The 25153-nt window shown below is 41.0% G+C and overlaps 1 protein-coding gene across 1 annotated transcript in view; it reads right to left on the minus strand.

The window, feature by feature from the left end:
* The window catches only part of LAMA1 (laminin subunit alpha 1), a 100007-nt gene extending 80805 nt beyond the window's left edge, over positions 1-19202 (minus strand). Inside the window, exon 1 of the mRNA XM_063396231.1 lies at positions 19080-19202. Coding sequence (XP_063252301.1) covers positions 19080-19161 — 82 coding nt within the window. The 5' untranslated portion in view covers positions 19162-19202. The remainder of the gene's footprint in view (positions 1-19079) is intronic.
* Between the last annotated feature and the right edge of the window lie 5951 nt (positions 19203-25153).

Consider the following 25153-nt stretch of genomic DNA (forward strand, 5'->3'; position numbering starts at 1 on the left):
TTTTTTTTCTTTTACTAAGGAGAGACAGGTACTCAGAGTTTCAAGTTCAAAAGCTCTTAGATGCTGCTCTGCCAACCTCCCTTCTTCCCTCACTTCTCCACTCCACCCCCCGCCCAAAAAAACCCCAGAAAACCAAATATCTGGTAAGATATTTTTTATGCCTTGTAGGAAGCAATAGGTATGATAAAGATGAGCAGCCACAGAATCAGTCACTTAAATTAGTCATTTACAGATAAACAGGTGACTGTCATCATATCCTAGTATGAAATGCAAGTGGCCATAACTAACATAAAACTCCATCAGAAGACACCATATTTCATTATGAATGAAACTTTGACAAATGATATTTGTATTTTTAAGGACATCACAGCATCATTTAGGTCCTGAGATCATCAAGTCCAACTTCTAATTGATTACCACACTGTCAACTAGACCATAGCACCAAGTGCCATAAACAGTCCTTTCCCAAATACCTCCAGGGACAGTGACTCCACCACTTCCCTGAGCAGTCCATTTCCAATGTGCAACAACTATTCCCATGAAGAAATTCCTCCTGAGGTCAAAGCTGAATCTCCCCAGCCACAGCTTCAGGCTATCTACTTTCATGCTATTACTTGTTGCCTGTGAGAATAGACTGACCCTCACCTGGCTACACCCTCCTTTCTCAGGTAGTTAGAGAGAGTGATAAAGCCTCTCCTGAGCCTTCTTTCCTCCAGGCTGAACAACCCCACCCTCTCAGTCTCTCCTCACAGGACTTACCCTCTAGACCCTTCATCCATTTAACTTTCACAGTTTTCTAGCTAAAGTACAGCACAAATGATAGATTGAATTGGATTTATTGTATTATTCCCATTAGAATGGAAGGCAAGTGCTCCATGCAAAACCATGGGAATTACTGCTCAGCATGTTGCAAGAGACTATGGTGGTCCTGAGAAAAGCTGGAAGAATTTTTAAACTAAACTCATTTACTTCCAACTGCTGTCCAGCTGTTTTCATGGTAAGGTGAACTCTTTCATTATTTTCCAGCTACTCAGATGCTCATTTGCCTCAAACCAGAGATTCGCACACACCCCAATGCCAGAAAATGAAGTGTATAGATGTTAATTTGACCTTGAGAAAGAACAACAATTGGTTCACTACAGCTCAGCACAAAAGCCAAGCACAATGTTTTCATTAGATGTTCAAGCAAGTCACTCTCATTTGTAAGGACTTGGTTTTAGCCAGATGCATGACTAAAACTCAGTCAGGGACAACGGAAAATCTGATAGGTACTGTCAGAATTATGTCATTCAGAGCTTTCCTAGAGAGATAAAACACCCCAAACTCAGAGGAAGCGAAGGGGAATTACATCCCTAGTAAGGTGACCTGCAACGTGTGTAGTGCAAAATTTGTCACATCCATACTCTACACTGTTCAATCCTTCAGAAAACCACAAGAAGTAATTCAGAGGTTAGATGGATTTGTTGTCTGTACAGCTCAGCAGGCGAGCCTTATGGTGAAAGACATAGCATTAGTGTTTCAGCAAAACTCAAGAAAAAGGCTTGCTCATAACGAAGCCAGTTGTAACATTTTCAAATGATGAACAGTTGGTCAGCATGCAGTATGCCAGGGAAAAAGAACACAAGCAAAGAGCTTTAAGGCAGACAAGGCAATTTATATTTTATGTGCTTGAATATGCTATTGACTCTGATTCTTCAAATTAACAGGGACAGGTGGAGCTTGTCTTATTGTGGCAGATTCAATGGTACTGATAATTCCAGCAGGTCACCATGGATTGCCTAAATGAAAGACATCTCTAGCCAGGACAGCTATCCCTCAATCAAAGTTAATGCTCAAGCACACAGCCTACATTTCTTTGGGAATTATTCTACTTTAAACCAGGTTATACATAAGTCTTCACAAGCTCCTTGTTGCTGATGTAAATGTCATCATCTTTCCTGGAGACTCAAGTTAATTCTTTGTGGGTTTGTAAGCTTTAACTTTGTTACACATATAGACTACCAAGCACCCTGAAGTTCTCCCCAAGAAGCATTTACAGGATTCTGGTAACTCCAGCTGTGGTCGATGCATATCTGTTGCTTCATTCTGGATACACCTGATTTATTGCACATGAGCAGACCATAGCAATTATAATCATTCCAGAGTACTATGCAATGAGTCTGACCTATCTGGACTTACTGAGCATTTTGTCTAGCTTGGATATCCTGTCCATGTAGAGCAGCACCCGTACAGTCCAACAACATTAGACTTATTCTCCATGCTCAGCCCACAGCACACATCCATCACTAAATGCAAATATGGAAATCATATGCATTTGTGCGCCATCCATCAAAGGCTTTTTGGACATGCTTTTTTTCCCTTCCGTTTAAGTTTTCTCAGTGTAGGACTCTTGACTGCCCTTTGTACAGCTAGATTTGAATGAAATGCCAATTTCATTTTCTGATTTATGATTCTTTCAATCAGAAAATGAATAGTATTTAATCACTGTTCTGTTGTGCATAGAAGTGGATTTGTGCATTTTAACAAAATGCATGCATGATCAGTGGTTTTGACCACATTCAACTGTATGAATCCTCACAATGTGACAGGCAGGGTAAAACTACTATTTACAGATGGTACGTGAAGAGAGACAGTCCTCAGAATAAAAATCTTCCTTGCAGAGGCATAGCTAATTAAAATAATTTCTTTCACAAATAGTTGTACTAACAGAATGATGCACATGAGATTTCTACTTTAAATGGGCTTCACCAAATACAACAAGCACAATAAAGATAATACATTTTGGTATCCAGATCAACACAGTAAGGATCGCAAAACTTACACAAAGGCCACTTTGAAGACAGCTTCTTCCTGAACCCCAATTCACTGATCTGTCTGATATTTCAAGAAAGCTAACAAAATTAGGGAGGTGTTTTGGGGGATTTTTTTCAATGAAGACAAACTCATGGGAAATGAACACAAAAGATTATATGAAGCCAGCCAAGAACTGAGTCCAGAAAGTTTTCTGGATTGCTCATTAGTGTATATAATGAAGACTCTAAACCAGACTTCAATGAGCAAAATTGAGACATTCAGTAATGCCAAGAGGCTGATTTCTAAGTATTTTGGCTTTTTTTGTGCTGAGCGGAATAAAGCAGTTATTTGCAAGTGAACAAAGTAGATCTGGCTTAAAAAACATAAAGAGTTGATGTGTTCAGAAACAATGAGCTTTTATTGTGTCATTCTTCAGAACACAGAAATACTTGAAGGGGTCTAATCTCATTTGCAAGTTAGCATTTTTTAAAATGTTAAGGCAATCAGCAGTTCATAACAAGCTGGCAATACTGAAGTTTGCTCACAAGCAATGGACTCTCCCTTTACTGAAAACATTTACAGAGTACAGTGACAGTTGTTCAGAATTGTTTGATGCACTTCAGAACAGAATGGACTAAGGACAAAATGCAATAAAATGTCACAGTATTAGAATGCATAAAATATGTAACAGCATTACACACAGAAGTTGTTGAGGTCACATTCTTTATAACATTCTCGGACAGTTTTCAGTAGCACAGATTTGACTTAGTTGTTCTGTCTTATTCAAGTTTTGGATTAAATGAGTTTACTAAATAAAAGCCCTGGAACTATCAGGCTTGGGTTCAGATTCCTAGCCTGCTCAGTATATTTATCCTCATTGTATTTTATCAGCAAGCATCCCTAGTTTAACCTTCTCTGTTCACTTTCATCAGAATCCTACCCTGTAATCACATCAAATACCCAAGCTGGTTTCTCTAAAATAAACGGGATGAAATTGCTAACTTCTAACTATGGGAATTAAGGTACTAATTCTCTGTTTTTAAGAGTCTACAAGAAATGTGGGGTATAACATTCAACCTGCCTTATAATCCACTTTGTGGAGACGTTGCCTAAAAATGTCTTAGCTGCAGCATTAACTCACTCAAAAAGGTGAAAGCCTCACCACAACTAACACAATGGGTTTAGGTAGCAAGCCATCAGTTGGAAATTATTTTGAAAACTGATCACACCCTTTTCTCTAGCTCTATAGAGAGGAGAATTTCTGCTAGCAAAACATCAAGTTTACAGGATTTAATTATGGAGCACGTTTGGGGTTTTTTAGCAGAACATCTGCAAACTTTAATTTGCACTATTTAGACTAAACTTCAGATTTAAAAGAAACTTCTACCATGACACAACTTTGCATTTTCTTAAAATCCGTTCTGTTCTGCTTCTCATACTGTAGAGCAAAGTTGACTAATTTGTCAATCACAGAAATACTAGATAGTGAAGATTACATTTATTTAATTTAATCAGCTTTTAGTGTAAGAACATACTAAGTTTGCCTGCTATCAGGAGCTTCCAATGATATTCCTTAACATCTTTGACAAGCCTAGTCTGGCACTTTATCACTTGAAAAGTTAAAAATTTTCTGTCCTCTTTGCTGCATTCATGATCAGTCACGATCTTGATTACAACTTTTGTTTACCTAAGCTGTTATCACACACCCTTTTCCAGACTACGTAAACAACCCTCTCAATCTTTCTATAGTCCATTTTCTAAACTTCTTAACCTTCTGGGCTCCTGGCAGGTTGCATTTTTCCAACAGTGTGGATCCTCAGACCTCATCAACACCAACTGGAGTAGACTAACTTCTTGAATTCTTGACAGTTTTCTTAATACACGTGACAATAAGTTTTGTATTTTTTTCCCAGATACTGCTGTTCTGTCTGCATTGCACACCAAGGTAAGTAAAAGTCCCTGGTCTGTTGTACTTCAGAGCCTGGTCACTTTGAAACAGAAATATACTCCACATCAGATCCTGGGATGAGCTCAGGTTCTGTAAAGCAGATTATTTTGTAGCCATTTGCTGAACGCTCAACCACTTGCTTTCAGAACAGTCTGCTGATTATTTTACAGCTCTGATCCAGTCAAGCTTTTGCAAATCACACTTAAACAATCCAACTGGAGCACCAGAAAAAAGGACAACAAAAATTCATTACACCAGTTAATGTAACCAAAAACTTTGTTTGAACTCTGCAAGCTGTTGGAGCACAAACAAGCTACAGAGGGTGAAACCTTGCCCCTTCCTCTAAATGGCAAAGTCCTCTGCCAAGTATTTTTTCCTGTGGTTGCTTATGTGCACTCAGCATTATTAATGAGGGCCATAATGCAGACAGGGTACTACAGCAAAAGCATTTTACCTACTGTGGTCTGCCTTAGGCTAGATGATGTGCTAATTAGCATTCAGTGCTCAGAAATGTATTGAAAATAATTACAATACTGCAAATGAACGAAGTTAATAAAGTTATAACTCTACAAATTAATAAAATGCTGTCAAACTCAGACTGCAAGCAAAGTAAGCAAAAGTTTGATCATTCAAGAATGAACACCAGCTGCACTATTTTCCCACAACTAGTTTCCTCAATATAGTTTGTGAAGGTTAAGGATCAAGTGTCTGGCATAACTTGCATGTCTTCCTTAAAATTCCCAAACATCAGCATATAGCCAGGTTGATGAGCCCAATGTAACAGAATTTGAACAAGGTAAAAAAAAGTGCTTTTACTCTTCCAAAGGAGGGCAGAAAATCTGATCTCTAAAACAAATTTTAAATTTCAAAGTGTATGAAGAATGCTATATAGAAAATCCATTGGAAAACTAAGGTAAAGAAAGAGCAAGGAAAGCATCATGTCCCAGTTAAGTGTTCACTGCAACACGCAGTATTGGGAATAGGAGTATCAGGGAAAGGAAATGAAATCAGGGAATCATCGAACTCACTAAAGAATGGCCGCAACAAAGAAGTCTCAGACTTCCAGATTAAATGTTTGGGAAAAGGAAAGCCAAGTAATACTACTACATCTGCAGAAGAAACTGAAGCTTGTCCTCTCAGTTATACAGTAACTAGTGTCTGCCTACACCAAGTATTGCATTTTTAGTACCACAGATGGGTTAGAGATTTTTAGTTAGTACTCAGTCTAAACTAGTATTATCAGTTTGATTAGAAAGCTGTGCGTTAACAAGTTAGCTGGTACAAACTTCACCACATCCCGCCTTCTGAGTCCATCCATGCTCAGCTTGCAAACACAGATCTGGAACACAGAGACTGTCTCAACACGTGTACTTAAATTGGAAGCAGAGAGGATAAGGCTGCAAAGACATGGTCAGGGTGCAGATGCTTAAAACTGAAGAAGTTCGAGCTTTTCAGCCCCAACCAGACATTCCTACAAATGTGCTACCTTGTTTCCCAAAGGAGTGCACATCATCTTTGACAGCCTAAGCATAGAAAACACTGATGAAATCAATAGATTTCAAAGCTTACATCCCAGCCCTGAATGTGGTTTCCAGTATTATGGCTTGGGCCGTTTGCAGATTTCAGGTGTTTGAGGAAAAAAAATTAAATTCCCAGGAATAAATAAAAAACTCTACTGCATATTTCTAATACCTTCAATATTGACTGTAACTTACTACTTACAAACTAAGGGGTAGTAGAATAAAACAAAACTAGATTTCATGCTAGTTTTCAGCATCAGACAGTACAACTTGATATGAAAGGTAAGTAATTTTTGAGTATTTTATCATGCATTTCCAAAGTATAATCAATATTTCTTCTGTCACGTCATGTCTTGCAAGTATTGATTTTTTGTATGCTGCTGGCCAGTTCAAGAATCTGCCCAGAAATTGTCACAGCATTTACACCAAAGCAAAAGAGCCAAAAGTTGATAGATGGGCAGGCTGCCAAGGAACAACAAACCTGCCAGACCATGAAATTAGTTCTTTCTTGTTCACCCAAAGCTTTTTCCACACATTGAGGAGTCTGCATCATTGTGCCTGTTGGTTTGGGGGTTGTTCTTTCTTTTACCAGCACACTACCTTTTTTTCTGAAGCTACCAGTTGGGAACAATCTTTGCTCAAACCTGAAGTAAATACAAGCCACAGCTATTAAAGACTTCAGTGTCTTGTCAGTTTTGCTTATATGCTGCCTAAGACATGATGTTAGCTTAGAGCAACATAACAGAAGTACTGGCAGTGTGACTGGCATGTCAAAGACTAGGGACTTCAGTCACTTGTCACTTACAATGTGCCCCAATATCAACAAAACTCAACATTTTTGTTCTTACTGATGTAAGACCCAAAGTAGACTTCTTCTATTCCCACTTAATGTGAGTCCTTAAATAATAATGTGTACCCCTGAACTTTTTTTCTATTACCAGTTTTCAACCTGAAGCAACTGTCTTGTAAATGAAAATCCTCTTGGGTTTAATCCTAATTAAATTTACATGCATAAATGTGCAGCTTTGGGCTGCACATCAAGTCATTCTTTATAATAAAAAGGCAGTTATGACCCAAGTATCTATTAGCCCTCTTCTGATTTAAAATTTCCATTTATCACTTGCAAATTCTGGGAGGTCTGAGCTTGAGAAGAATTTTACAGGTTTAGAGGTCCCACTCACTTCAGTACTGTGACTCAGTATCACAACCAAAATGTTACTATTTGCACCGTGTAAACATTAAGAAGGTTAAAACAGTTAGAAATGCCCTTGAGTCAGTTGGCATCACCCTGTGATCATAAATGAAGTAGGTGCATTACAAAGGAACTCTGAAATGTATTCTTCACTTTGTGAAAGCTTGTCGTTAACTAGTTACATAAACCTAAAAATTATTTCATTTTCTTAATTTAAAAGAAAGATCTGTCATTTCCTTAATATTAGAAATTCCAGCTGCTTTAGATGAAGCTAAATTTCTATTTAAATTAAGTCGAATTTTTCCATTTATTACCAAAAGCCATTTCAAGTTGAAAAGGTTTTGGCATTTCAGAACTACCAGCTCTCCTGTTTTCAGACAGGGAAGAAAAATGTTTTCATTCCAACGGCACAAAGCCATTAGCAGGGCACATACAGCCCTATATCACTGCCAGATCTTCCTGGGTAGAAGGAAGCACATTTCCTCCAGCTTGAATGGACTTGAAAGGATTTGCAACTGTGCAACCCCAAAGACATGCAAACTTTGGTCACTCCCTTATCTCTACCAACAAGGTTTAGCAATCTCTAATTTTCACGTTAAATGGGAAATACCTGTCCGTTTTGGATTGTGGAGGGCTGTTTGTTTGTTTGGGGGGTTTTTGTGGGTTTTTTTTGTTTTTCTTTTTTCTTTTTGGGGGGGTGTTGTTTTGGGGGTTTTTTGGTGTGTGTGTGTTTTTTTAATTCCAGTAATAACCAACAGTTCAACATGCTATAGAGGTAGCTTTCTTCTCTTTGTAAAATATATCCTGCTATTTTTTTTCCTAGGCATTTTACTCTAGGCAACAAAGTAAAACTGCAAATCACCATGCTTTGTTTGGTCTTACATCTCCTGGTCTTCAGGTACACAGATTAACAAATGTACAGTGCACAAACTGCAACTACTTTAAAAAATTAATAGCAAGTCAATCGTTGTACATTTTTTGTTTCAAACTCCCACCACGTGCAAATTCTTATTTCATTATTTTACAGTAAATGCCTCCAGGAAATTCAAAGGCATTTGTGTCATTTTCAGGCTAAATCCCTGAAAATGTGTAATTTTAAGTACCCCAAAAACAGGGTGGGAAAGAAAATAATATTTTAAAAAGTTCTCTTCTGTACTGTCATTAATGCTCAAGAACTCAGCCAGTCACATGGAATTTTAATCAAGTGTTCTGAAAGTATTTTGCCTTTGGCCTGGAAACAAGAATGATGCATTTCGGCCCAAAGCACAATTTTTTAAGGAAAATTCTAACAGACTGAGAGTTCAAGTAGTTTAATTTAAAATTCAGCAATGTTACATGACACTAAAATAATAGCAAGGCAGAGTTGGATCCTGCCTGAAACACCCCAAACATTTTTTGCTGATGACTGTGGGAAACACAGCAACAACATCAGTAGAGCTGCAGAGTGGGCAGCTTATTTCCCATTGTCCTTAAGAATAGAAGAGATAAGGAGGGGCTGCTCAAATTTTGGAGAGATTGTATCATTTGTCAATACTCTGTGGTATACAAAATGGGTTTTCTTCCTTGGGGCAAACACGTCCTGACCTCTTCCCTTCCACTGTATCACCAAGAATTCCCTGTTGACCCTCCTTCCCTGTCACTCCTGCAGGACACTCAGCCTACCTGACACTCGCAAACTTGGATGTGTCTATTACCACTATGAGCCACGGCAGCACAGTAACGAGCAGATCTTTCCACCAAATACCCCAGTAAAGTTTCTGAGCAACCTGACACATCACTGGAGCTAAACATCAGCATGGCAACCTCTGACCCACACCAAGGCACCCACTGAACACAGCTGTCCACCAGCAGCTGTGTTTTGTACCTATTGCTTCATTGCTGCCTTTAGATCACATCCTACTGCTCATGCCTATGGAAAGATACTCAATTCATCTGCAAGCTCCCCTCCCCATCACATACATCTTTCTCACTGCCTGCCAAGAGTTGCCTCCTCCACATCACAGAAGATGTGCACTGTACTTTGCCAGAATCATTTCTTCAATTAGAAATATCCCCATTACAATATGATCAAATATGCACAAAACTGAGCTGTCCCCAGTGTGACCACTCCCAAATAAAGAGTGGTCATCCAAGGACAGACTCTGCATTTGCTGCATGCCTTTAGCATTGATGAATTTGCTCTGGAGAACATTGGCAGACACACTGTAAACCAACTTCGAGGAAGATAAATTGGGATAGGTCTGGAAAGGACTTAATTCCTGTAACTTTTAGTTTAAAATTCATATTTCCATCTAAAGACAATTTCAGTATCAAGCTCACATCTTCCATTAGCAAAAAAAAAAGCGTGGTTCCTAAAATTCTAATCACTTCTTAGTGAGATTTATTGGTAATATCTAAATAACTTAGTTACAGTAAAAAAAAAAAATCACAGAGCCACATCACAGATTTTCTTTCTATCTATACAAACTTTTTTCTTTATGCTGTAAGAGACATTTATCACATAAGAGTGAACTACTTTGGCAATTAAAAGAGACACAAAAAATGAATGCTTTTGTTAGTAACTACTGAAGGAATGAAGAACTGTCAGAAGATGTAATGTAAATCCACAGAAACTCTCCCCAAGTCCATGAAGTAGATTTCCTTCATTTTGCCATCAAAATTTTTCTCTCTTCAGCATATTTTAAAGGGTGTTTTGTAGTAGGAGGCATTGAGCACACATTTCAGAGACTAGAGGCTACATTAAATAAAAGGAATCCTTGAAATTTCAACAGCATGTATTTCACAACCCTAATGTAAACCACAAGGTTTCCACAGATCTTGACAATTCAAAGAACCTTCACGTCAAACTTCTGTTATCTAGCCCTTCTCAGCCAATAAAGCAGAAACAACTTAATCATCAGAGGCATTGGCACACAGTTACAAGCCTTTTCTGCCCTCCCTCTTAAAGCAGTGCAAGATAGACACAAAAGACAGCACAGCAAAAGAAAGTAAAATATATGAGTGGTGTGGCATGCAGAATAACAAAATGCACACTAGCTATTCATGCATTTGAATTACAACCAGACAAGAAAAATTAATGGACCCTCTTCCAGAGTTTTATCAGTAATGAAGCACTTTCAGGAGCTGGATTTCTCACTTCTGTTAAGAAACAGGCAGGAACAGGGAAGGTGGAATTCAATTAACTGTTTTTTAAGGAACAGGTCTACTGCTGGTGCTAGACTCTCCCCAATTCCCTCACAGTCTGGATACCCCTGGATGGATCAGGAGTCTCTCAAGGAGCCAGTGAAGCCTGGCTGGGCTCCATCCAGCCTGGCAGCAACTCTGTCTGGAGCATCAGAGGTACAGCCAGGCTCCCCAGGCTGCCTTCCTCCCAGGCACCCAGCCTGCCCAACACCTTGTGCATTTGCTGCAAAGCTCACTCACTCTGCCAGAATAAAAAAAAAAAAAAAAAAAAAAAAAAAAAAAAAAAAAGGATAACTTGGATCCCTGCTGCAGTGCTCCCTGCCAAGGCTGCACCCAGCCACACTCAAATTGCACTCTGGATGTCTCAGTTGCTACTGGGCTTTTTTCCTCTCCTTCCCACACAAACATTTCTTTACACACATCTTTGGGTTTTGTGACAGAAGGCAAAATTCCAGTCATGCTTTCAAAAAACCTAATAGAAACAATCAATACTAATCTAAGTTACCATCAACAACAGCTCCAATTCACATTTATGCTCAATAACTGAATTCCAACATTTTTCACAGTCGGCAAGACCTATCCCACCGATTTGCAGAGTTAGGATTTTGCTGTTAAAAATCTTCTTGTTCATCAGGTCCACAAAAAAAAAATAATAATCAAGAAATCAAATCAAGACTAAAGAAGTTGTTTTGAATTACCTGTACAGGTTCTGCACTGTCCTCTCAGACTTTCAGCAAATAAAAGGTACAGAAATACAATCAAGAAGATAGTGGGCATCGGCCTATTATCAAGGTCATTTTAGAGCAAGCGGCAGTAAAAGTGCAGGCAGAGACAAGGAGAAAAAACAAGTTCCCACTTTAGGAAGATCATTTCTTAAACAGCTTTTTAAGCTTTATTCTCATGCGGAAATCAAGATGGGGGCTGAGTCCCACAGCGCAATAAATGAGCTCACAGAAAGGAATTACATTACAGTTGCTTGCAAAACAACTTTCAAATCTGAACCTTTAATCTCAAAGAACTGGTTAGGGAATATCTCTGACAGAGCTGTTACTGTATCGAATGACTTTAAAAAAATCAGCAAAAGTTAACAAGTTAAAGATGACAAAACAGAAGGAATTTTTTGCTGAAGGCTGACATCCACTCTGCCTACACAAAGCAGCAGTGGGATCTTCTCGGCCTTTGCCTGGAATGACAAGGAAAAAACCAACCGTGTCAGCCCATCGACCCACATTAGCTGCTGCTTGACAAAGCCTGCCAAGTTGAACTTGTGGAAAGGGCAGTGGGTGAAAATGCCTGCCATGAATCCACCTCCCTTCCAGTGGCTCTCTGAGTTCACATGGCCACTAGAAAGAACAATTGTGATTTTCCAGAGATACTTCAAAAAAGAATTCAAAATCAGGTTTTCAGGTAAAACCAAAGCATTCTATCTCTATGTTTTTGACCTGCACGTCTCAGGAATTGTAACTGCTGTTTCATATCAGAAAGAGAAGTTTAAATTATGTGCATCTACAAGATTTGCTATTAAATACTGAAAGTTAGTTTCTAGTCTTACAATTTTATGTTTTCCTATTTTTAGACTGTTATTTATATCTACTGTAATTACAAAAAAAAGTCTTCCAGTTTTCCTGTAAAATTGTTATGTACATAGCTTTTAATACTCAAAAATGTGTATAAAATAATTATTTTCAGGGAAATGCAGGTTTTTTCCAGCCTCTAAAAAAGAGCAGAATAATTGAGAAATCATTGAAGTCCTTAAAGAGCAGAAGTAACTAGAAGAGAAAAAAACACAGATATAGCTAGCCTTATTTTTGCTCTGACACACAAGCAAATGAAGGACTGGCCTCAAATCTCAAAGACTGAGAGCTGTACCCATACCTGTAAGCTCAGAGGCACAGTACAGAGCCTCAGATATATCACTTAAGTACCTAAAAGCATAAATACAAAAGAAGTTTGACTGATGTTCTCCTAAAGTTTACACCAACTAACAAATCACAATTCCTGCAAGTTGACCAAACCAATCTTGTCTGGCAAAACTTTTGCAACACACTGTTCCTCTGTTTGGTCAGGAAGGGATCTGTAGGACAGAGAGAAAAAAAAGTAGGGGAAGGCAGCAAGCCCCATTTGAAGATCTTTTCTGAGACTGATGCAAATACCAACAACTGATCAACACACACTGATAACCCTGAATTTCTAGAGATGCATTTTCTAAGCCCTCAGGGAATGGAGAAAATATTTACGACACACAAATATTTTTTTATCTTAATCTTCAGTCTAACTTAGATTGCTTTCATGGGATTTTTCTCTCTCACATACCTTTGTACTCCTAGAAAAAAGAAAATGGTCTGTGGCTTGTTGGTGATTTCTTGCAAAATAAATCAGGAAAAAAACCACGAAGTGGATTTTAAATTTAGGGCTTTAATCAAAGCCAAGCACATTTTCCCCACAGAATGTCCACAATGCTCCTTGCAGACTACCAAAAAAATGACATTTCTCAGTTCTTTCTTCTTCTCCCCCAACCACAAGTCAGGCCTCAATCAGCAAAATTTGTCCCTAGTTGACATGAATGAATTTTTTACACTACATATTGCTTTTAATAAGATCAAACCTCATTTCTATTTAAAAAAAAAGCTTCAAAATATATTTGTGTTGCTTATCATGAACTTAGGGAACCTTGTAACTTTAAGACAATGGTATCCACAAAATCAGCATTCCTGAGGACATGCAATGTGACCTCTGTTTGAGGTTACATCATCAACTGGTCATCTAAAATTGACCTTTTTAGAGCACTATATAGAATAAAATCCACTACATTAAGGCTTTGACAGTCAAATGGACTCAGAGGAAACAAAAGCCAAGAGCTCTGGAGTTACATCTGCTCTTCCACAGTTTTCCTGGAGTGTACCAAGGCCTGCAGCCCAAGAGAGAGGTGGCTGCTGCAGGGCCATGTTCCCAGGCCCAGCCACTGGTAAAGCTGAGCACATATTCCAACAGGCACATATAGAACCACACACATAATACAATGGATATATGCAAATAAATATGGCCAGCCACACAGATTCACAAAGACAGAAGCACACAAATGCAACCAATGGTTTCACTCCATTCCTTGCTCAAGGGAAAATATGCATTCATACACAGATACAGATTTCTTCAATGCCCATCCACAATGTGGATTTCTTACATACCCAAAGTTGGAGACTCACTGGATCCAGTAACTGTGCTCCCCCACACCCAAGACCTCCCCACTGCTGGTATCTGGCATGTGAGCCCACAGCTCCATTCCAGTCACTGGTTCACAGACTGCCTTGCACACACCAGCCCCATCACACACACACACACACACACTATGGATCCCTACATGCTCACTCTTTGCTGAACCCTTTTGATCCCTCCCATCTTTGGCCTGTCCTCCACCGGTGAGGCTGCACCTCGAGTGCTGTGTCCAGTTCTGGGCCCTTCGGTTCAGGAAGGACACTGAGACACTTGAGCATGTCCAGAGGAGGCAACAAGGCTGGGGTGAGGGGCTGGGAACACAAACCCTGTGAAGAACGGCTGAGGGAGCTGGGGGTGTTCAGCCTGGAGAAAAGGAGATCCAGATGTGACCTTATCACTCTCTACAACTCCCTGAAAGGTGGCTGCAGTCAGGTGGGGGTTGGTCTCTTTCTCCAGGCAACAAGTGACAGAAGGACACAGTCTCAATCTGCACCAAGGGAAATATAGGTTGGATATTAGGAAAAGTTTTTTTACAGAAAGGATGGTAAAGTACTGGAATGGCCAGCCCGGGGAGCTGGTGGAGTCACCGTGCCTGGATGAGTTTAAAAGAAGACTGGATGCGGCACTCAATGCCATGGTTCAGTTGAGGTGTTTGGGCAGGGGTTGGACTCAATGATCTTGAAGGTCTCTTCCAACCTAGTCATTCTGTGAATTCATCCCAAAATAAGCCTTACGTAATGGCAAAATGTTCTTCCCCTGTACCCCACAATGAGTCCCATACCCACCCCCATCCTGTAAGCTCTGAAGAGCTGCCACATCAGTAGCTGTCATAGGAGGGCCCTGGCAGGGGCTCATTTCTCTGGGTTTGTTACTGGTGCTGCTCCACCTTGACTTTGTGTTCCTTTGTGGGTGGACACAAGACTTCCCACACAATCTAAGAACTTCAGTAGAAGTGTGGACAGTTAAGAAGCATCTTGGGGCCCTACTATTTAGTCCACCTGAGGACACAAGAGATGTACAGGTTCACTGTAACAGATTTCCAACCCTGAGGAAAAAGTGGAAACTTAAGACAAGTATACTACTGCACCAAATTTTGACAAAAATAAAGAAGTTTTTAACTTATCACAATATTAAGTGATTCTGCCTCAGATTCTTGTCATATTTTAGCTCACTGGTCTCCTGCCTCACACTGCAAGCTGCAAACAGGACTGCTTTTAAGTGTTCCACTTAAGGAACACAAGTCTCAAGGAACCTGAAGTTTCTTTCAGTGCTTTCTTATCAGGAAACAATATTCACATCACTGGAAATATGGCAGAAATAAAGGAAAATATTTAGAAATAAAGACAAACTTTGCAGGGAATAGAAACATTCTGATCTTCTGTAACTCTTAACTCTGTTGCAGATGTTGGGAAAAAATGATATTTAAGACTGGTGGCAACAAGGGCTATTCAAGCCACTAACATACATGAACGCAAGATGCAGTATGGTGAAGCATTTAAGCGACTTTTCATCTCACACAGAAAGCAGTTGTGAATATAATATCCAACTCATCTTGAAACTCCAGAAAAACTTCTTCCAAGTACATTCTGGAAGTCTGTCTCTCTGTTTCAAAAGTGTCAGAGGAAACTATTTCACTGCACAAAACACTTTTGAATGCATGAGGTTGTAGTGAGGCAGCTGAGAGTGTATGATCCACCTATCTAGGCTCACAGACTAACAGGCAAATCTGCAACATCCCAAACTTCTGTCAAATGCTGTAACTCCTACAACTAATGTACATTACTTCTTGAGGTGGAACTCACCATCCTGAATTAGAAGGCAAAGAGCCCTCCTTCACTAAGTGGGATTCACAACCACCCTGTGAGTGGTACCAGGCTTAACTAACGCAGTAAAAAACAACTAAAAACTAAAACAACAAACAAACCAACTCCAGCAGACAATGAAAGAGTTTCTCCTGAAGTCAAACACCTTACTGTTGCCTGTGGCAAATAAATAAAAGAGAGGGAGGCCTGCACTTGTATTCTCCTTACATTTTAAGCACCCTAATGATACAACTAAAGCATCAGCTTTTTTTCCTTCTGGAAGGAAACTTGCCATCTTGGCTATACAGTAGTTCAGTTTCAAAGAGAGGTCTGAAGAGATTTCACACACTCCTCCACATTACCTGTCACAGCAACTCGGTAATACAGCGCTCTATTCAGAGATTGGAGATGTGGGTTCAAACCACTTCAAACTAAGGAGATTAACATAAATCTCCCACTGCCTGGGAATGTGCTTTAACAATATAATTTATATCACTTAAGTTTCAGAAAAAAAATGTGGTTGCTGGCCATAATGTTGTAATTTGTATATAAGTTATAGCCTAAGAATATTTACTAAACCAGACCCTTGAAGCAAAGCAGGCCTGAAACCCAATGACAGGCATGTGAAATACCTATGTTCATCTCTGCCCAGATGGAGCACCTTTCCAGGGCCATTCAGTTCCCTGAGCATCAGCACTTATCCAAAACTCCAGCCAGGAACAAGAGCAGGCTACTTCAGCACACCAGCTTACACAAACAAACTGAGATGCAGCTGAGGAAATATTTAGTCTACAACTATAGCTTTCCAAGTTAACACTACCACAGGTTTACAGTAGCAGGATTTTATTTTAATTACAGAAAGATCACCTGACAGTGGCAGAGTCAAATTTATGAAATAAAAGCAATAGTGTTCAAAATCATTAACTGATTTTTCTTTCTACTTTGAAGACGTGTCACTTAACTCCAGTATAACAAAGAATGTGTTCCAACATAGCAAAGTTGCTACAACAAGCCTACAAAATGGCTTTTTGCTTCTGATGTTGTAAAGTAATTCCTCTGTATCTAGACACTGAGTTAGACATTTCATGAAGGGTGGATACAAGACTCAACAGAAAATGCAAACCAAACTTTTTCCTATGATAGGGAGACTTTAACAAAACACCTGTAATTAAAATACCAATTAAGTTTTATAGCTATGTAGATATTAATCTTCAGGCTGAAAGAACCAATCATTAACTTTCAAAGTTGTTCAGTGTAGTGACTTCAGTATTGTGTGCTTCTCTTTCTTAGGCTGGACTTCAGCACTTTCTGACAGACCCTTTCAGCTGTGGCAGCCCCCGGTTTTTCCATTTGCTGACAGGACAAAAGCAAAACTGAACAGAATAACAAGAAATGCTTTGAGTTGTACCATAGCACTCTCCACGGCCATGCCAGGATAGCTTTTTTCCCAAGCCTCTCGACAACTCTGAGAAATCTTTCCATCCTCACTTCAAAATGTATTTTTACCTCATCACGATGCTTACAATCCTCAGCTTAAGTTGCTTACTTTCTGTAAAAGCAACATTGCTATTCTAATCTGCATCGCATTCTTCACATTGTTTTAGGATCAGTTATCTTGAATTGTGGGTTTTGTAAAGCAGTTCACCACCAGGGGGGTTGAAACTCACAGCTTCCTCGGATGATCTGTGATCTCACGCCGAGAAAAAAAAATCCGTCAACTTAATCTCATAGGAGGAATGGTCTCTCGATCTGATCTTTCAACTAGAAAAATATAATTATAAACTTAAGTATCCCCAGGAGAGGTGGCTGAGAAGCAATGAAACATATTGGTAGCTTCAATCACTGGCATAAAAATCAGGTACTTTATCCAGATGCCTCTAGCACCCGTGGGCTGCTATATAAAAGCTGACTATAACTGCAGTGAGATCACTGCAAATGCAATGAAAAAAACAAAAAAAGGTATTGGCTCTTGTCACCCATATATGACAAGTTTCAGGAAAATTCCTATCTTTCAAACGGCATGTTATAATATACATCCAAATAGGAATTTGTATTGAATTAAGGTTATTTGATGTAAGACGGTGCCTTAAAAAAAAACTTAAAAGCAAAATTTCTATCACTTTGTCTGGCATTTCATTTGCTTCTACGACTGAGTTTTCATAAGCAAAGTAAAGCACATTTATTTTCAAGCTGAGACATATGGCCTCTGAAATTTACATCCTCTTTAGCTAGAGGATATTTCGTACACATAATTATATTAATAAACACTCGCTTTTACTGCAGCCTGTAAATATCCAGATTCTGATCTCCCACACTATATCCATCTCAAACACCATACTTCACCATAAAGAAAACAGGTCATGCATCTGCACAACATATGCCTTCCAACCATTTTCCATTCAGGATTTTTTTTTTCGGTTTTTAATAGAGACCGAATGGGACTGGGGATTCATGTGCAGGGAGTGGGGATCGGCAGAAATTCTGCTGCGGACCCCAGCAGGAGCCGACCCAAGCCAAAGGTGAGAGCATCTGGTGTCTACCAGCGCTTCCCATCACGATCCAGCACACCGCAGAGTCAATCACTGATAACCCAGCAACACGGCGATCCGATGTGCTCGGGAACCTGGGTCTCACCAGGGCAACCCGGGTTACGGCACTTGGAACAAAGAGGATGCGTGTGCTGAAGTCTTTCGCAGAGTAAGAACTCAGAGCGGAGCGCTCCGGTGTCCCGGCCACAACGCACCGGCCAGCCCACGTGCAAAAATAAGAAAAGCTTTCCTAAATTATCTCCATTACTTCTTCATGCGACCTCTGTCTCGTGCCCGGAAAGCGGTTTGGGACTCTTCTCACTCCTTATAACAGAGCTTAATCTGGTTTGTATTACCGACAGCGTGCGGCATCCCTCGGGGCTCCGGCCGCATTCCCTTCCCCAGAGAGGGACCCCAGGACTGCGGCCGTGGCGGGCTGTGACCCCATCTCCCGCCGGGACAGCGCCTCGGCCGGGCTCCCGGGGCCCTCCCGGAGCGGGGAGCGCGGGGTCGCCGCTCCACGGCGGCTCCCACAAAGGGAGTGGGCGGCCCCGGAGGCGGCCGGGCGGAGTGGCCCCCGCCGCCGAGGGAGTAGAAAGGACTCCAGGAAAGTGGGGGAGGGCGGCTGCAAAACGTGCAGAGCAGGGAAGAGAACAGGGATAAAGGAGATGGGGAGGCCGTGGGGAAGCGTGCGCCCGGCACTGCCGGACCCCGGCCCGCCTCCCACCGCGGGCTGCCCCCGCAGCCCAGCGCGGCCCCGGGGACGCTCTGCCGAGGCTCCCCGGCCCCGCGGGGGCGAAAGGCGGCCACGGGACGCGGCGGGCGGCTGCAGCCCAACCCTCAGGGACTGCCCTGCTTTGCACTGCGCTCCTCACCCCCGCACCCGCGTTCTGCGCTCACCTCGGGGCTGGCCCTGCCCCGGCACCCACAGCAGCGAAGTCGCCGCCAGCAGTGCCAGCAGCCGCCGCCCGCCGCTGCCCATGGCTGATGCCGCCGCTGGAGGGACGCTGCCCGCCCCGCCGAGCCCGCCCGCCTTATATGTGCTCCCCCGCCGCCCCCGGCCCGCCCCGCCCCGCACCACCAGGGGCTCCTCACACACCCCCCTCACACACCCTCCTCTCACACACACACTCGCTTCTCACACACACCGTCCCCTCTCCTGACACGCACTCTGCCCTCCTCACACGCTCAGGGACCCCGCACCGCGGGTCCGGCCCGCGGAACCGCCCCCGCAGCACTTGCGGTCCCGGCCGCCTCTTGCGGGGGATGCGCGGCGAGCCCGAGCCCCGTGCCTGAAAAAAGTTATGGAAAGCCGTAGTTAGTGAACTGAGGATTTTTGCAAGGAAGAGCAGGAAGGGAAAGGTGGGTGTGCGAAATAAGGTAAAAGTGTGGGAAAGGAGAAAGCACCGCTAAGCTGATTCAACCTACAGCTGCTCCATGCGGCTGGTATTTTCACGTGGTAATAAAAAAATACATACATACATACATACATAAAAATCTCTTAAGGCTTTCCTTATAAACTTGTCATCCCCACCTTTGAAACTTCGTTCCCGTGCTGATAGTTTTCCAGCCCCTGTTCCACATAACCACAACAAATCAGCCATGTTTGTAAATTAAATGAGTTCTGTCGTCTGCTGCTAAGCTATGAAGTTGATTACTTTTTGTCCCATAGGAAATCTTTGCAGCTTTTTAATAATCAGCTACCTTATGAAACTAGCATAAAATGTAGCAAAAAGGTTGTAGAGATTTCTCGAGATAGACGTATTTATTCAGTGCTTCAGGAAAGTTCATCTCCATTAGGCTTTACTGCTTTAAGGTTTTTCAGGTCACAGAGCTCATATCTACAATACTCCTTAATGAGTATTTCAAGGAAGGTGCAGCAGGGAACAGTCTCCTGGGAAAAGAACTCTGTGACAAGTATTGGTTAAGGTAGGGGAATTTAGTCAACAGACACCACCTCTCAAATGCTAATTCCTTCTTTTTTAAGAGAAAAAAGGAAGCTTGTTTTAAAAATGCTGGTTTTGTAGGAAAACCTCGTGCTCCTCTCTATGCTATTGCATTAAATACAAAATACAAAAATACAAAAATGTGTGAGTTGCATGAGCAGAGTTAGGCTGCAGTTTTTCAAATTGTGGGCAGCTCTTTGCAGAGTTTGGACTTCAGCTGGGTTGGCTGGAGATTTTTTGATTGACCAAGGAAGTCACGGAAGTCAGGAAACTCAGGAATATAATTGTGAGTTACATATTTTACATAAAAGCAATTTCTTATCATGTAACTCAGAGTTATGAGTTATACTCGAGAAAGTATAGCAATGTTTATATTCAAAACATAGACAAAGAGAAATATCTGTGGGTCAGGGAGATATAAAATGAAATATTTCTGCCATAAAACCTTATCAAAGGCCTTCAAGCCTGCAAATAAATAACACTCCACATCTGTCCCCTCCAACAGATCCGTTCTTTGCTCACACCAGGAACTTCTTAAATTTCAGGACAGGCAAGGAGGAGCAAAGCAAAACATCTGTGGAGAGAAAAGTCAACAAATTTCAAGAGCCAAAGTGTCGTTTGTTCTAAAATCATAGAGGTCAGGTTAAGGAATCCTCTGTGCAGGATCATAAGTACCAGTTGGGAGCCAAGTACAAAGGAAAGCGAAAGAGGGAGCATCTGCGCAACATAAAATCTGCCAGTTTACAGCTTCATGATCAGTTTAACCATTTCTTCAAGTAACAGCAAGCTGAAGAGTACTGTCTTGCAACCATGCAATGATAAATGCCAGATTATTATTACATGTATTTATCCTTGTTAGAATATTACACAAGAGCTAGGAAATGTAAATTGAGATCTCTTTCTGGACTTTATCATCCAACTTGATTATTATAGTTTAACTAAACATCTCTATACAACTAAAAAAATCACCATTGAATTAGTTTACAGGAGGATATCACCATTGTTCAGTGACCATTATAATAATTTCCTAAGAAAATGGATTTTTCTCAAATTTCATTTCAGTACGTACATTCTTGGAGAAGGAGAAGAGGATTACTGTGTTTTCTATTGTTCCTTTCCCCCAGTTCATTGCTGGTATTACAAAGTACCAGGCAATCAGAATGATCCTCGTTTCAAGGTCCGGCACCATTAATATAATTTTTTCCTAACATGGGTTTCTAATGAGCTTTGAATGATTATGAAGATAGATGAGAATCTCAGCTTCTGAAGCAAGTTGCTTCACATTTACCCTGAGTGAGTGCATTGGGTATTGCAAGGAGAATATTAGAAATTTATTAGTCTTTGACAAGCCAATCCAATGAGAAAATGGAATGCCGTGGTACAGGTAAGACCACGAATGAGTGAGGAAATGTGCGCAAGAATGAAAGTGTTTTAGAGCACTGTTGTGCATGTTTATACAATCCCCAAAAACCATCCGCACAAACGGAAACTCTGAATGCTACTGTATCGTATATGCATAACACAGCTAGTAGAACTACACATTCAAACAGTACAGGAGCCATCTGTATTTTAAAAAATTAAATTGCTGCTGCTCCATCTTCACTTGAAAGAAAGACAGAGATTGCACAAACTTTAGGAACGGTAATATCCGAATGTCTCACACTTACTGGTCTTGCTAATTAAAATGTACGACAAAATAAGACAAGCTAACAGATTTGAAAGGTAAGACAAAATCTGTAAATTCTCAGAAAAATGCTCAGAGATGTGGTTATAGGAAATTTCTCAAAATCTTGTTTTTTCTCTCACTTAGTTTTATTAATTGCATTTGTCTTAAGGACTGAGTGTTTCAGTTGCAATGGAATCGAAAATCCTTATAGTTAGGATGATGTAGCACAAAGTGGATATATTAATCCTGCCATCCACAGATAACAAACTGCAGACAAAAACATTGCTGTTGGCAGAAGCAGAGGTTTGGGAGAGTTCAAAACAGAGAAAACCCAAATACAGAGTCTGAATAGAACCACTCTGCTATCCCGCACCTAAGTAAACTCCAAGAGAACACCAACTATGTTTTTTCAGCTTTTGTCTGTGCTGCTGTGCTAAAGGCAGAGCTATTGTGTTAATGGCAGGTTCCCTTCAGGCCCCTCAGGAGCATGCAGTCACCTCCTGACCCCAGAGGGCAGCGGGGGCACTCGTAGCTGTCAGCAGTGCTGTGCTTTTCCTCATCCATAGCATTTAATAACTTGCTTATCCCACCTTACCATCCATCCCACTCCCAATGCATCTAGGGACACTTCTACACTGTGAACACCTCTGATGCAACCACTGCTGGAATTGGGGTAGGGAATTTGGAATCGTTTCCAGAAGGAGGTATACTGTTATAACCATCGATAAGCACACACAGAGCTACATCGAACAGCTAAATAAGATTTTTATCTGTAGCTGTACCGTACAACAAAGAGTTTCTCATTTTTGTTGGGCTTTTTGCACACACTTGTAATCCATTCTGCCTCTCTGCTTCATTATCTCATCAGCACCTCCCAAATGTTCTGAAAAAGCATTTTGGAAATAATTATCACTTGTAATCAGAGATAAAAACAATACAATAAACTGCCTGTCTGCCACTAATATAAACATTCAGTCCTTACTAAAACCTGGTTTAGATAGTTCTTCAGCTCTTCCCCAGAACTCTTCAAGTATTTTCCCCCTCCCTCACAGAAGGATGTCCAGAAGTTAATAAATCTGAGCTGTGACAGACTAAAGAGAGGAGTAAACTCAAAGCAAAAAGCTCTTTCACAGCACACCCTGCCCACAACTTCCTCTCAATAGAGACACTACCTCAGCAACTTGACAGGCTGGAAGTGCAACCCAGTAAAGAGATGTAGGCCAAGACATCTCTCGGGTTCCTCCTGGTATTCCTCAGCTAGTAGCCTGACACTCTGCTTCAGCAGCAAAAGTCTCTGCCCTTTCTATTCCTGAAAGTGATTTCAAGCTCTAATTTGAAATCCATGCTACTTGGCTCTGAGATGACAAAGACTTCCATGAGGATTCAAGAAAAACTGCTTTTTCAGAGGAATCTGAGAAACTGCTGCTCCAGGAAAGCTGTCACAGGCCAATAGAAAAGGCACAAGAAAATTGAGTGCCTCCTGCCTAGCCAGAAAAACCCCATATTAGCTGTCCCCAAGAGCAAGGCTTGCCTGCTTCATGGTTCAAGCTTCACTAACCTCAGGAGCTGCCTGACATGCTCTCCAGAGAGCAGGGCTGGCTTTGGAGAAAAGCAGGAGCTCCAGGACAGTGTGGATGCCACAAAGAGAGAGCAGAACAAAACAGGAAACTGTGTAAATTCATTCTTCTCTCAGAACCATAATTGCCATAACACATAGGTTTTTTAAAGCTTAGGCTATCACTTCCATGTCCCTCACACTGACAGCACCCAGGATTACTGGTACCCTTCTGTCCAGCTTTCCAGGGGCTGTGAACAGTGAGTCACACCCTCCTTTTACCAGCCATAATCGATCCCAGGAGCTAAGGCAGAGGGTCCAGCCACCTCCTGTCAGGCTGCTCAGAAGAAGGTACCAAGGGCTACAGCAAAGAGGTCCAAAGCCCTGCCAAGAAGGGGATGTGGGCAGGGATAACAAGAGCACAGAAGAATTGTCTCAGCCTGGTTGTGCAGGGTCCTTCCCCAATTTCAATAAAAAAGGCACAACAGTTAATAGCATAATAGAAGTACTTTAATAATAAGATACTAACAAGAAGAGGGATATAGACTGTAATTCCTAGATCTCTTCATCCTGGGAACTCTGCTTCGATGGAACATTGGATAGACCCAATGAAAGCAGTGCAGTTCTCAGACTCTCTGTTTTGAAATGAAACACACAACTATTTTATTATACTGCAGGAAATCTATCACATGCCTGAATTGTGCCTAGGCATACATGCCTGACTACACATACCTGACTATGGGGACACTGCTTGTAACTCTGGGCTCTCCATGGCTACCAAAGCAGGAGATGGAGGCAACAAGAGATTCTGGGTAGATCAAAGCCATGCCTGCAAAGGATAGTATGGTTTGGAAACAGGTTAATAGAGCTGCACTGAATCCACATTGCAAAATAAGTGGTGATGGTTCTCTGTTGATTGGTTTCTGCTGTTTTCCTGCTAGAATAGACTTGTTTGCGTCAAGGACGTTGAAGGCAAGACTTAGCATGTTTTCTGTGATACAGGACACATGCTGGAAAGTGTTTATTATCCAGCAGGATTGACTGGATGGTAATAGCAAATACAATCCTCCCCAAAAGATCACAGTGAATTCACATTATTTTTTCTTTTGTTGAAAAAATGGAACCCATAAGCAATAGTGAAATACTGTCACTACAGGTAATCAGCAACGCTTCGATAAAGCTCTTCCCAGTCTGGGCACTAGACTTTTCCTTATGTTTTGATTAAACTTTGCAAGAACTTGAAGGCTTCAGTAGCCAGAGCAGGCTTAGGAATGACCACAGTAAAATTCACAAGAGACATCTTTAACATGAAGAACAAATGCTAACGGCATGAAAAAACTTACTGTTCATCTCCAAACTGATCTTGTGGGAAAAACTTGTGGAACTTGAAGGATCCAAATCCATCACCTCCACATTTGTATGAAGATGTAGTGAGAATATGACTTTATAGCCTTTGCAGAGATGTGGAAGCTAAATGGCATTTAATTTATGCTCCTAACATCTTAGATAGTTCTGAGTGGATAGAGAACTCATAATTTAGCTCATACGTTGAAACCACAATTAATCTGTGAGAGCAGTTGGAGTTTATGGATAATTTTTGCTTCCTTATTATTTTGCAAAGATTATTAGATAGAGTTAATAAGTTAATCATACCCTCTGATCTTTTCTTCAGTGAATTTGCATTTCTTTTCAAGTGTAGTCAGGTATGCAGTTGGGAAAAATCTATAGGACACCAGTGTTGTTCTGGTGGTTGATCTTTTACCAGCAAGTCGTGAGATTTTCCTGCTCAGAGAATACACCTGCCTAT

Source organism: Prinia subflava, chromosome 1 (genome assembly GCF_021018805.1).
Source record: "Prinia subflava isolate CZ2003 ecotype Zambia chromosome 1, Cam_Psub_1.2, whole genome shotgun sequence".
In the NCBI taxonomy this organism is placed as follows: Eukaryota; Metazoa; Chordata; class Aves; order Passeriformes; family Cisticolidae; genus Prinia; species Prinia subflava.